This window comes from Eutrema salsugineum, unplaced genomic scaffold (genome assembly GCF_000478725.1).
Source record: "Eutrema salsugineum unplaced genomic scaffold, Eutsalg1_0 scaffold_5, whole genome shotgun sequence".
NCBI lineage: Eukaryota > Viridiplantae > Streptophyta > Magnoliopsida > Brassicales > Brassicaceae > Eutrema > Eutrema salsugineum.
This window is the reverse complement of record NW_006256612.1, coordinates 4783794-4797287: the sequence shown is the minus strand read 5'-3', so window position 1 is coordinate 4797287 and position 13494 is coordinate 4783794. Positions and strand designations below refer to the sequence as shown.

The window sequence follows — 13494 nt, the reverse complement described above, 5'->3', positions numbered from 1 at the left end:
GGTGATTACATAGTAGCCATTAAGATCACCTTATCCAACTGGTAATAAATTAATAAGTTATTATTTCATCATCGGATTAATTGAAGTTGATTGTATTTAAAAATTGGTTTCTTTGGCTTTCGACTTATCCAACTTAAGAACTAAGATGTGTACTTTGAACACCTAGGTGGTCAAAAACAACACTCCTCGATTATATTGGATCTTTTGAATGTGAAGTCCATAAAATGTTTAAAAAAAAATCTATGAATATATAATGTAAAATATATAGAATTCTAACGTGGGATTTTTTTTTTAAGAATATAGTAATAAAGCAACTAAAACATTGGTTTTTTAAATAATCAAGGGGATATTTTGTGTTTTCAGAGATGCATTCTCTTCGTTTCAAGTTTTTTTCTTTTTAAAAAAAAAAATATATTGATCATTTGAGTGGTGCGTAACGTCAGTTACGTAGCAACGCCAAAAAGGATATACATTCGGTATGACGTTACAATCTACTATCGACATAATTATGGAAATTTGTACACGATTCTTTGGTAGTATCATCTTTGTCTGCTATGTCTAAGTACCACAGTTCAAATTGCGACTCTCTTTTTTCTTTGTCTTTTGGATTAATGTTTATATTTATACCCAAAAAAAAACTGGATTAATGAAAATTTATGAACCGGATTCGAACGTAGTGGTCAACAGATTAAGCGGCTCAACTCAAACCTTATTTAATACATCTATACTCGATTAAGTATAAGATTCTTGGTCGGATTAGAAGATCCTGTTTAGTTTTCAAAACATCAATCAACACTAGAAGATCTTGCTCAGCTCTAGAGGCCTAAAGAATATTTTATCGGCCCTTATGGACCTGCGTTGGTATTGACGGGCCTTCCTCAACACTAAGCCACTACTAAAGATTATTCCCACATCACTAAATCTCCATTTATTTTACCTAATAGTATAGTTTTCATAAAACTTCTTTTTTGGTTTTATGTATTAATAGTACAACTATTTTGCTTTGATGAAATAAAAGTTTGTTGATTCAGTTCAAACGACGTGGCGTCGTTTCCTTGAAAACTAATACTCCAAAATTATGATTTGAATTAAGCCACACGATTCATATGTGTGTACATTTAAATCGTCGTTATTACTTGTTGCCAAATGTTTACTTTTGTTCCAAATATTTATCCCTACCACCAACTTACTGTTTGCGTGATTAGCAGCTAGAAAACAAACAGTGGAAATTTTTAAACAGCGTAATTGTTTGTGGCTACACCAATCAAAACAAACTAGTGGAAGAAAAAAATATAAACCCGCATGCCAACATTTGAGTCAGAAACTCAATATTATTACAGCTCAAAATGTACAGAGGGAAATGATGAGTTTGGTTCGAAAATAAGTAAACATTATTTGGAAGTATGGGTTGGGACAAGAGCCCCAAGAGATGAGTATCGTGTCGTCGATTATTTATTACATTTTTTAATATTCGAACACAAAAATTTTGTCAAAGAAAGACTTTTGTAGGGGCCCACAAAAGCTTTTCACGCGTGCTCTCGCCATCCTACGGTCACCATCATGCCCGCATTAAACGGAAACCACTCAGATTGCTTCATCCAACGGCTCACACTCCCCGTGTTTGACTCTCTTCTGTCCATCTTCTCACGCGTGCTCCCTCCTCTTCTTCTTTTTTTTTTCCCCTCCATTACCACCACTATTTATTTTATTTTATCAAACATAACAACAACATCTTCTTAATATATATATATATATATATTTTTTTTTTTTGAGCTTTTGCATTTCTAATTCTTGTTTGGACTCAAAAGAAATATCTGCATAGTGATATACATGGGTTACGCTATTCATCTAAACTTTCAATCCTTCTGTAATCCATTTAATAGATTTTTTTTACTAGATAGTAAAAAAGAGAGTTATATTAGACACTTTCTTTTTATTTTTGTGAATAAAAATATAAAATAGTGAAGATTATTTTTTACTAGATAGTAAAAAAACAAGTGAAAGAAACAACTTATTAGACACAGTTTAATTTTTTTTGGGATAGCCTTGAATGTTTGCAGATTTTAGAATAGATTTTAGTTTTGTTTTTTCAAAAACTATTTTTTTATCCAATCATGATTTTGGTAAAATTGATTCCCTATTTTTTAGGGAAACTAGTGTTTTAAATAACTTCCAATTTATAAAGAAAAACTTAAATCTACTCTTTTGGAGTTTTTATCTCTATATTGTCGAGAGATTTTCCAGACTATTTTAATTACCCCTATTGTATTGTGTCATCGACTCCAAGATTTTTATCTATTCTAACTTGTAAAAAGACATATTTTGTCCAAGATTTGATCTTGGATGAATCAATTAATAGGAGTGCAAAAATTGATATTTCCAAAAATTCCACTAAAGTTTAACCTCTTTTTGCCTTTTTTATATATTTTAAAATAAACATGTAGATTCATTCACGCACAAAAAGCGTGCAAGGAATTAATATTTTTTAAAAATAAAAAAATTACTTTAAACAATGTTTGTCATTAAAAATGAAAATGGACAAACCAAACAAAAACAAACAAACCGCACCAGAAAAAAGAAAGCCACGCTCTCTGTCACTTACTCTTATTTCTCTCCCTTTTTTTACCAGACTCTCTCTCTAGATCTTCCCCTGCAACTACTTTCTTCCGAATTTGATCAAATCTTGAGCTTAAGTCTTACGCTTAAAAACGGTTCATTTGATTCTCTTCTTTCTTTATTCAAAGGTTTCTGATTTCTACGGTATGCTGTTTTTTGCTTCTTCCTACCGCCGCAAATTTTGACTTAGGGTTCTTTTCTTTTTTAATTTTCTTATGTGTTTTTTTAATCTCATACTACTTTGATGGTAATTTTTTGATTGCTGACTAGCTCTATGTTCCGGCGTATTTTTTCTCATATGATCGTTGTATTATTCAATTTTGATTTTGTTCTATACCAATGTTATGTGTTGTTTCTGATTATCAATCTGTTTCTTTTTCTGAGATAAAATCATTCATGATCGCGTGAAGATTCTATTTTTTCGTGTTCTGTTTTTGATTGCTTTGTGATCAGCACGAACTAAAGAAAAAAAAAACATTTCTTTTGGATACGATGTTAATGTCTCTGTTCATGGTGCTCTGTTTGGCTTTGCTTTTCTGTTTTGTTATACGCAGATGCATTAAAATTTAAACTCTTTTAATTCTGAATCATGTGTTTTAAGTTTCTCTGTTTTTGGTTTTCCTCGAATTTTTTTTTTTTTTTTTTGGAACTCGCCTCGATTTCAGTGCATTTCAACTTCATATCTGTGAATGAATAGCATTGGTCCTAATTTTGTTTGTTTGTGCAGTTTGTGAGTAGAGGAAAGGCGCTTTAAATATACACACAAACAAAAGTTAATATAGTGGAAGAATCAAGATGCCGTGGACATCCTTCTTCATGTTTTTCAACAGGACTTGCACTCGTCTAGTTGTCTTCTTCCTCGTGATTCTGTAAATTTGTTCCTTTTAGGTGAGAGGACCAGTTGTGTGTATCAGCCTCATTCCACATCTTGTGTTTTTGTTCTGCAATTACGATGCCACTCATGTCTAGTCTTTTAAGTTCTTAGTTTCCTTTTGTTTTTGCCTCTAGATTAAGCATTTACCCTTCACTAAACTGATTATCTTTCGTATAACAAAAATAAAACATTGTGATTTTTAGTTAAGCTTTCTTCTTGCATTGCCACCTTATTTACAGTAATCTATTGTTTTGCAGGTGCTTTTTTCCGGAGTTTCGGAGTAGCTCTCAGTTGTTTAGCCTATATATTCTTTGGTTAGTGTGAGAATGTGCATTGTTGGAAACAAGAAGGGAAACCGAGCATTGAAGGAGATAGGAACGTTTATGATGACTACATGTTTCATTGCTAATTACCAATCCGTTCAAGTTTGCCAGGTACATGCCTCTCCTGGATTTATCCCAACACTTTTAACTCTTAGGCAACCTTTAGTGGAAGGTAAGAGTTACACTGATTTATGTTACCATTAAAGAAACTATATCCCCTGATGCCTGATGGTATATGAATAATCATCTAATAGATGTTGTTTTGTGTTAATAGATTTGGTTGTTAAAGCATAAACACATAGTGTCTCTGATATTCAACCTTTCTTTTTATAATCTTTACAGGCAGAATATTTCAGACAGTTGCTAAAGCCTGTAACGTAGTCTGGTGTCTGGAATTTCCGGAAATTTGGGTTTTTTGGGGCGGCTATCTACTTTTGATTTCGAAAAGAGTTATTGTGAGATATTAAGAGTTTGGTATTCTGAAGAGCTGTGTTGACGTCTGAGAAGCTTCTGGTTTTGGGGAGGGCTCTGGTGGAAAAAATTCGTGATATCTTCAGTATGATGGCCATAACTTGATTTAGCATCCTTTTGGTTCAGATTCTCGACTTTTAGTGTAGTAGTAAACGAGCAGCTCGAAGCTTTACAAAGAGGCAAATCTTGGTTGCAAGAAACTGAAGCAGCTCACGGTTTTTGAGGTGTAGGACTTTGTTTTTCTTTGTGTGTTCACTTTTTATACCTTTTGCAAGGGTTTTCTGATGCAGAACGATCAGTTTCCCTACTTCTCAGACGAAATGGGAGACAGAAACATGAACAACCCGTATGCATCAGCGTCATCTTTTGACGATTTGTTCCCACCATGTGCCAAGTTACCATTCCATGGTGTTGAACTCCAACCTTCTCCGGTCTGTCCAAAGAACTTTGTCATCTTTGACCAAACATATGACCGGAGCCAAGTGATGTACCATCCTGAGCTGACCCATAGGCTGGCTAGTTCCCCATCGTTGAACGGATTAGCTTCAAAGTTCCAGAGCGAGTATGTTGGGGAGAGTTTTGGTAACTATGGCCAACAAGAAGTGTCCTCTTCTCACCAAGAAGATCCAAATGAGATTGATGCCCTCTTGAGCACAGATGAAGACTACGAAGATGGTGATGATGATGAGAATGAGGATGGTGGTGATTCAGAAGAGGTCAGCACGGCTCGTAATTCTTACAGAGATTATGGAAATGCATCAGCTGAAGAATCTTGTTGCTCCTCCAGCTATGGATATAAGAGCTCAAAGAAGAAGCAGAGTTTATCAGGGAGCGCTAGTTGTAACAATGATGGTAAAGGACGGAAGAAGATGAAGAAGATGATGGGAGTGTTGAGGAGGATTGTCCCTGGAGGTGAAGATATGAATACAGCTTGCGTTCTTGATGAAGCTGTTCAGTACCTCAAGTCACTTAAAATCGAAGCTCAGAAACTTGGCGTTGGACATTTCTCTAACCAATCTTGAAATGCTATGAGAAATATTCGTTCTTCCATTGGAATTGTTCTTTGGAGGTAAAATCTGTCCATGCGCTATCTGGACCACTCTCTCTCTCTCTCTTCCTTTTGCAGGATGTGATCTACTTAGATCTTCTTATATAAATATGTTGAATCTTTCTCTCTTTTGTGTGTTAATGCTTCGATGAAGAAGCGGGGTTTGCACAAGTGTTACTTGTGGATTTGATTTGTATGATTAAACTTTCACTGTAGTCACTTGTAACCAGGAGCTATTATGGTTTGTAATTTGCTTGGTAACTTGATTATGTAATGTCATTTGCTTCTTCTTTCAAACATTTGATTTCCTTATGCTTACATATATTGAACATTGCGATTGCAAGTGACATGATCCATCATCACTCTTGACGTTACCCAAACCATAAACCGGGTTTCATTCGTGACAATAATTTCCGGTTAAAACTAACCCGGTTTTCCGTAAACCGTGTTGAAGATTGCTCTTTTACCACAAATCAGCAAATGGACTCACGATTCGTTTAATCGTTTCAAGTTTCTGACTTTCGTCAAAAGTTGCAGACTTTCTGAGAGATGGAGTGAGTTTAGGCTAAGTTAAGTGGTTCTCGAGTCTCGACTCGTTCGATTCAGTTGCTGCAGAGATCTGCAATGGGGTCTTCGTCGTCGTTCTGGAACAGAGCTTCACGAGAAGCCATGAAAAGCGGTGTGTTTGTCGCGAAAATCTACTGCTTCCTCCATGTAACCACCAACTATTTCGGCTTCGCTGGTTATGTGAGTCTCATCAAATCTTCCTTATTTATCTAAGTCATATCGGTGCTGATTTCTATTGAGAGATTTCTCTTTTTGGGTTTCACCAGTTTTTCTTTGTTTACCCCCATTTTTGAGCAGTCTTATGGTCCGAGCATGATCCCAACGTTTCGTCCTTCGGGCAATATCTATTTGGCGGAACGAATCTCCAAGCGGTCTCAGGAACCGATTCGTGGAGATGTAGTTGTGTTACGATCTCCAGAAGACCCTAATAAGACTCCGATCAAGAGGGTGATTGGAATTGAGGGAGATTGTATAAGCTTTGTGACTGATCCCAGGAATAACGATACATCAAAAACCGTCGTGGTATGCTGTTCTTAGAATCAGATTTTTGAGTGTTCTATTGAGTATTGAGTTTGAGCAGATTTGAGATACATTGTTGGGAGATTGGATGATCCAGAGTTCAAACAAGTTTGTTTTTTCAATTTCATATAACTGTTTGCAATTCGTAGTAGCAAAACCATTAGATGATAATGACAATTTAGCTTTGATTTTAAGTTAAAGAGTCTTGGAAGTGTTGAACTTTTTGAATCGTTAGCATTTGATAATAAGCAATGTTAATAGTCTAGATACAATTTTCTTGTTTAGTTTCTGTGGCGATTTGATCTGTTGACATTTCTGGTTGGTTTATAGGTTCCTAAAGGACATGTCTTTGTTCAAGGTGACTACACTCATAACTCGAGAGACTCAAGAACCTTTGGTACTATACCGTACGGCCTTATTCAAGGCAGAGTGTTTTGGAGGGTATAACTCTAAGCTCATCATAGCAATTAATACGATCTTTTGATATAATATAAGTTGAATTACCGCTTTCAAATGATGTCTAGGTTTGGCCATTTGAAGATTTTGGACCGCTTGGACCGACCCCAACTTGAGAATTATGGTTAGCGCAGGAGTGAGCTTGGTCCTGTAGCTCGATGACTTAGGCAGTTTTGTTAGTGTGGTTTCTCGTTGTTAAGCACGACTGAGTCCGTTTAATAACGACTGATGGAGAAATTTGAAAGAGGCAAATTCCATGTGAGATTCGTGTAAGAATAGTGGTGGTGACTCCCCATGATAATTTTGATTAGTGCCGATGTGTACGAATTGTCAAGATATGAGCATAATAGAAGAATGGGTGATTTTTATGTTTCTGTTACAACACATACAAGACAGTAAGAGCTATGGAATTGATATTGAACCAGACACACATTATTTTACTGCACTTAAATTCATGTTTTTAAGATTAGTTATGATATCAATCGGAAACCATATCACCATTTATGGAACGCATGATCATGTAAGTTTAATTTGTCATTGAATATGTTAGACAAAATAAATGAACACTAAAGTTATTCGATTTATCAGTAGTCATATTATGTTGCTAACATCTAAAGCTTCACAAACAACCAAAAAAGAAATGAGCGAAATGGCGATGAAGACAACAATTCTTTTCCATGTGGTGACTAACTATACAAATTCATGTATGATAGTTTTATTTCTTTCAACTCTTACTATGTGAAGTTATATCCGAATTCTGCATTATTATTATTATTAATTATTTTAGAGTTTATACATAATTTTTTGCAAGGATATATTAAAAGTTTCATTGACTAAAGAGAGAGAAAATACTTAATTTTATAATTTTAAAAGTACTACTAAATTATAACATGTGTGTCTACACTAAATCAATTTTTTTGTTTACTGAATTATAATTGTCTTTAAGAGTTTATGACCAAATATATTGAATTTATAATTTCTAAACATGTAAGTGAAAATTAATTAGTTTGTTAATTTATTTTTAGAAATATATTTTGACGTTTATACTATACTTCAAAAATAAGTTATACGTCTGTACAAATTGTAGTTTTTTAAAACTAATTTTTTGAAATATACTGATTTGGCAATCTTTTAAAATATATAAATTGGACAAAGTTTTTTCATTCTGAGTAAATCTTGAAATACAAAAAAATGAGAATGAAAAATAAGATATAATTAAATGTTATTGATTCAAATATGTTGAATTTGTGATTCTTAGGTTTTAGTAAAAAATAATATTTTGTTAATTTATTTTGCAGTATATCTTGTGATATTTATAACATATTTGTAACTCGTGCTATGCAATTTAGATTCTAATTGATTGACGATATGTGGTGCAATAACTTTTTAGACACTATTTTTGTATAAAATTGTTTTTATATAGATTAAACAATAAAAATAGTTTAAATTTAAGTTTAATAAAAAAAATTATGATTATGTGGTTTTTGTAACTTTAAATGATATCAATGTTTTTTATCTAACAAAAATATAAATAATTTGTTATAAAATTCATATGATATTTCCATATGGTATATATTAGTATAATAGTATAGATAAGTTAATTAAGTATATATCGATGTAATCATAATTGTAAATTTTGTTATTAGATGAATCTATATTACTACATAACTAATATATATTTAAATATTACAATGAGTTTATCCGTTTTTTTAATCTCTTGAATCAAGCCACTATTTTGTATGTTTTGATAAATCAACCCGCAAAAGATAGAGATTATTAAAACATTATCCTAAATTTTCTATTTATATTACTGTATAATTTAAAATCCAAATATCTAAATTAAAGCTGATTATTATTATTTTTTGTAAAGATACATTAAAAACCAATTTAAAATTTTTTTGATAAGTAATATATTACCTATATTTGAGGAAATCTAAAATAATAATAATATTTCGAAATTAATTATAAATATAAAATAAAATGTTTTATATTAATATTTCATTAAGTTAACATATATAAATTTAAATTAATCTAAAATAATAGTGTAGATATTTTAAAAAATCTAAAATACTCTAAATTAATATTTTTATTTTCAAAATTAAATATAAATATTAAATAAAATGTATTTTCAATAAAATAAGGAATGTTTGGATGCAATAATTCTCTGTAGAATCTAAATGTGTATCTCTTTTAATATAATAATAAATATATTTCTATAGTAAATTCAAGAAGTCAATATGAGAGAGAAAAATAGTAATGTATATTTACTAACTTTCAAAGTTCAAACTATATATATTTGACTAAGATATTCAAAACGAGAATGATATTTATTATTCACACATAGGAAACTCAATTAGATTCTTTATATTTTGATTTTAAAAAGAATCATAAAACCAGTAACATTTTTAAAACGTTTGAAAATGTATTTTGCTATCTTCATATCATTATTATTCATTAAATTTTTTTCGATATAATGTGAATGTATTATTTTTTAACATTGATTAACCAATAAACGATCATACAAACAAAACGATAGAATAATATATACAGAATATATTTTATGTCAAAATAAATCCAATGAAATATGATATAAGAATTTTTAAAATATAGCATATGGTCTACATTTTATTTACAAGTAGAAAATAATTTCTTTAGATAGTCACCTGATTTTCTTAATTACTTATCAAGTAAATTTTAGTATTCTACAAACTGTGTAAACGTTTATAGTAGCATATTAGCGTTATCAGCTGATCAAACGATTCATTCTATATTCCAAAAATGGGTAATAACTAGTCAATAAAATTAAAAACAAATCATTAGTGTGGATTACACATGTAAGTAAATATCTTGCGATTAAAAGATGACAAAAACTCTCAGTCTCAGGCCAATCTACAAGCATAAGATAAAACTTCCAAAACAAAAAAATCGAAGTATTGACTAATTTCTCATGTAATAACTATTACAATTTTATTTTCATCTATAAAAAATCTAACTTCCCATTAAACAAAAACACATTCCTTTGCTGAAAACAAGAAGATTCACTTTCTTCAACATTTCAAAAATCTCAAAAAAAAATTCACAATCTTTGCCAAAAAAAAAAATGAGAGAGAAAAAAACAAAAGGAAAACAAAAGATAAAGATAAGAAAAGTAGAGAAAAACGGAGACAGAATGGTGACATTCTCCAAGCGTAGAAACGGAATCTACACTAAGCTCGCTGAGCTCACCGTTCTCTGCGGCGCCGAAACCGGATTTCTCGTTTACTCCGGCGCCGGTAAACCGTACACATTCGGCAGCCCGTCGTTCATAGCCGTGGCAGAGCGGTTTCTCGAAATAAACCGCCGAGTGGTGATCAACGGCGAGAGCTCCTCGTCGTCGGCGATCGTGGATGCTCACAAGAAAGTGAAGGTGGAGGAGCTGTGCAAGACGTTCAACAATCTGATGGAGGAAGCAGAGGCGGAGGCAGAGAGAGGGAAAGCAGTTGCGGCTGCGAAGGCTTTGGGAACGTCGACGTTGCCGGTGGAGAGTGACGACGACGCGTGGTGGAAATCTGATCCCGACGACAAGGAAGAGGCGACGAGAGTTTTGGCGAGCTTTGAGGAGTTTTATGAGAAACTGTGTGAGGTTGCTGTAAGAAGAAGAAGAAGCTTTGGATGTAATGGTGCGTCAACGTCATAGTCGTTTCATCAAGCTAATAACGGCCATTGCTGATCAAACTCAAGATTTGGCTAATGTTTTAGATTTAATGTTTCTCATTTGGTGTTGTTTTGGTTTTAGTTTTCTAGTCTCATAAGCCGTTTTTTTTAGCTTTTTGTTGGTGTTTGTTTGTCGTTGTCCGTTGTTTGTTTGTCCGTTGTTTATTTGTCGTTGTCGTTGTTTCAGTTTTTCCGTTAATTTGTTTTCTTTATAATCTCTTAACTTCGATTAAAAATTAAAATTAATAATATAATCTTTATATTTAAAAAATAATAATAAGGGAATAGTATTATAGTAATAAACTTTTGAATTCATTATGGTTTGATTAACGTTATGATAAGGGAACAATATATTATAGTTTTAGATTAACGTTTTGAATAAGGGAATAGTATTCTTAGGAATTACGACAAAGACGGGATGATAACAAGCTTTGGCGTGTTACTGCTGCTTTCTCGTTTGGGTGTTGTTTTGGTTTTAATTTTATTATTTCATTAACCATTTTTCTTAGCCTTTTGTTAGTGTTTACTGTTTGTTTGTGGTTGCTTGTTTGTCGTTGTTTGTTTGTCGTTATTAGTTGTTTATTTGTCGTTGTTTCGTTGTTTCTCGGTTAATTTTTTTTTTTTATAATCTCTTAACTTGGGTTAAAAACTAAAACTTAGTAATATAATCTTTATTTTTTAAAAATAATAATAAGGGAATAGTATTATAGCAGTAAACTTTTGAATTTATTATGGTTTGAGTAACGTTTTGATAAGGGAACAATTTATTATGCTTTTAGATTAACATTTTGATAAGGGAACAATATGCTTTTCAATTTTCATCCATCGAAAGTAATAATAAGTTGAAAATACTTTAACGAAGGCCACACATTATTATTTTGATGTTTGTAATTAACAGCAATTGTTTGACCTTTCTATTAATTTGTTGCTATGTTTATGTTATAAAACAAAGACATTTTTATTTGATAACCAAAAAGCTACAAAAGATCTTTGATTTATTGACAAAAACAGATAAAATCTACCTTATGATCGGATTAGACAGTGTACATTTTAATTTTTAGATCCACGCAGAAATGAGGAAATCTTTTAAGCATTAAGGCCTTAAGAACAAGAACTAAGAACATCTGAATTCTTTAAAGTCTCACGAGTGCCAACTAAAAAAGATAAACAAAAATATCCAGCAACGAAAACAACAATATCCCGCATAGTTATGCTTCCAAGATTCTACCACCAGCAAAATTAAAAAGACAAAAAAGAAGAAGAGCAGCTTTGATGAATCCCTCACAAAGTAGGACAAGTCGATTACTACCTTTGGAGAGGTTTTACATGAACAAGTTGGGCTTGGAGGCCTTGTAGGTGGTCTTGAGCTTTCTGGTGGGAGGTCTAACCTTCCTGAAGACCAGAGGGAACTTGATCTTGCTGTTGTGAAACTGCTTGGTGCTCTCTCTCTTGCACAGTGCGGCTGGGACTGTGGCCGTCTTGATGATCTGGATGCATGGGAACCTCACTCTGTGTCTTGATGCCATCTCCGTGTACATTTGCTCCACTGCTCCGTTCAATGTCGTGTCACGGAACTCCTTGTACATGTTGTGGTAACCTGTACGGCTCTGGTACCTTAGCCAGATTCCAAAGTTCTTGATCTTTGTTGGGTTCTTCTCAAAGATCTGCCACAAGGAAGATATCAGGAGAGAACATAACAAAGAAATGAGTCGGGACCAAAGAAAGAAAGCATGGAGACAACTATTACAACATAGAGAAGCGACTTAAATTACTGAATCATCAATACTTTTAAACAACTTCAACTTCAAGAGTATGTGGAAAGGACCATCATAGATCATATTTCCAGAATATGGTTAGATGAGTAATCAAACGCTCACGGTATTAGTTGATTGAAACCAAACACGATCAACTAAACTTAAGCCAGAATATGGACACAGAGAAGATCAGAGTCGAGCACAAACAACCAAAATGTTCTCTGTTTCTCATAGCCAATCAACAATCTACAGTTCTAATTCTCCAATAGAGTAAAACCACACTAACATCAGATCTTTACACCAAATTTTCTCATTTTAATAACCAATGGATCAATGAGAAGAGATCAAATGAAGTACCTCGTTGATAGCTAGCATCTGACCATTGCTCTTCTTAACCTTCTTCAGCTTCCTCAAGAAGTACCTGAATTTAAACACATACAGAAAAATTATTCAAACATCGATTCAATAACCTTAATCCTGCAAATGAATACTAACATAAACTTTTTAAAGAATTACTAACCAGAACTTGGACTTGGCACGAACCTCGTTCGTAGCCCAGAGCTTCATCCTGTAAATCTTAGGGTGAAGCTCCTTCTCTGTCGGAAGAGCTCTTCCGACAACCTGGTACTGGTGAAACTGCAATAAGAAAACACATCACGCATAAGTAAATTCCAAGCCGAATCCAGAAATAATAGCATCAACAGCTAAATTGGAAGCATAGACGCAAGAAATCTAGCCAGATTTCACGAGCTTTTACCCTGAAAACGCCCATTTTCGTCACAAAGGAGGGAACAACGCCGTGAAAGACCTCTCTCCGCCGATCAAATATTCCTCCAAAAGACAGAGACACTCTTCTAGCAGCTTTATATATGTGACCTAGTAAATGACAAGGCAAATAAAAACCCTAATCTTGAAACTTTCGTACAGAATTACTCCAACTGGAACCGAGATCCTTAAGCCCATTGGGCTTTCTTCTGGGTTAAAGACGTTATTTAACCAAAGTTAGTGAGTTTTACGGAATGATAAACTCTCTTCTAAACATATGTTTTGTTTTTGTCACTCCACTTTTTTTTGTTTTTGGCTATGATTGTCCGATCATACATATTAGTAGAGAAAAAGAAATCATGTTCGTAAGATACAGATAATTAGAGATACTGTGAAAACATTGAAAAA

At 33.1% G+C, this 13494-nt stretch overlaps 4 protein-coding genes across 7 annotated transcripts; 3 read left to right on the top strand and 1 right to left on the bottom strand.

Annotated features, from left to right (window-relative positions):
• The first annotated feature begins 2556 nt into the window (after positions 1-2556).
• Positions 2557-5623, top strand: LOC18992108 (transcription factor bHLH144). 4 transcript variants are annotated; one of them, XM_006415467.2, is made up of 5 exons: positions 2557-2760; positions 3344-3504; positions 3748-3924; positions 4156-4508; positions 4600-5623. In XM_006415467.2, the coding sequence occupies exon 5, from the start codon at positions 4605-4607 to the stop codon at positions 5304-5306; it is 702 nt and encodes a 233-aa protein (XP_006415530.2). In that variant the 5' UTR covers positions 2557-2760; positions 3344-3504; positions 3748-3924; positions 4156-4508; positions 4600-4604; the 3' UTR covers positions 5307-5623. The 4 variants fall into 4 exon arrangements, with proteins under 4 accessions (XP_006415530.2, XP_024008254.1, XP_024008253.1 ...); XM_024152486.1 differs by having other exon boundaries at positions 2557-2711; positions 4156-5623; XM_024152485.1 differs by having other exon boundaries at positions 2557-2744; positions 4156-5623.
• Positions 5624-5831: 208 nt separating this feature from the next.
• Positions 5832-7265, top strand: LOC18992107 (mitochondrial inner membrane protease subunit 1). Its single transcript, XM_006415466.2, has 4 exons — positions 5832-6079; positions 6197-6421; positions 6749-6859; positions 6943-7265. Exons 1-4 carry the CDS (start codon positions 5957-5959, stop codon positions 6988-6990), a joined length of 507 nt encoding a protein of 168 aa, XP_006415529.1. The 5' UTR covers positions 5832-5956; the 3' UTR covers positions 6991-7265.
• Positions 7266-9974: 2709 nt separating this feature from the next.
• LOC18992106 (agamous-like MADS-box protein AGL29) lies at positions 9975-10550 on the top strand. Its single transcript, XM_006415465.1, has one exon. It carries the CDS (start codon positions 9975-9977, stop codon positions 10548-10550), a length of 576 nt encoding a protein of 191 aa, XP_006415528.1.
• A 1088-nt stretch (positions 10551-11638) lies between these two features.
• Positions 11639-13221, bottom strand: LOC112084115 (60S ribosomal protein L18a-2-like). The gene is made up of 4 exons (XM_024153053.1): positions 13079-13221; positions 12842-12957; positions 12679-12742; positions 11639-12231 (listed from the first exon to the last, which is right to left on the bottom strand). The coding sequence occupies exons 1-4, from the start codon at positions 13091-13093 to the stop codon at positions 11890-11892; spliced, it is 537 nt and encodes a 178-aa protein (XP_024008821.1). The 5' UTR covers positions 13094-13221; the 3' UTR covers positions 11639-11889.
• Between the last annotated feature and the right edge of the window lie 273 nt (positions 13222-13494).

Coding starts and splice junctions, on each gene's coding strand:
- LOC18992108 (XM_024152486.1), top strand. CDS start 4,569: ATGCAGAACGATCAGTTTCCCTACTTCTCAGACGAAATGGGAGACAGA.
- LOC18992107 (XM_006415466.2), top strand. CDS start 5,957: ATGGGGTCTTCGTCGTCGTTCTGGAACAGAGCTTCACGAGAAGCCATG. Junction 6,422..6,748: donor ATACATCAAAAACCGTCGTG/GTATGCTGTTCT, acceptor GTTGGTTTATAG/GTTCCTAAAGGACATGTCTT. Junction 6,860..6,942: donor AAGGCAGAGTGTTTTGGAGG/GTATAACTCTAA, acceptor AATGATGTCTAG/GTTTGGCCATTTGAAGATTT.
- LOC18992106 (XM_006415465.1), top strand. CDS start 9,975: ATGAGAGAGAAAAAAACAAAAGGAAAACAAAAGATAAAGATAAGAAAA.
- LOC112084115 (XM_024153053.1), bottom strand. Junction 12,743..12,841: donor CGTGCCAAGTCCAAGTTCTG/GTTAGTAATTCT, acceptor GTTTAAATTCAG/GTACTTCTTGAGGAAGCTGA. Junction 12,232..12,678: donor AGATGCTAGCTATCAACGAG/GTACTTCATTTG, acceptor TCCTTGTGGCAG/ATCTTTGAGAAGAACCCAAC.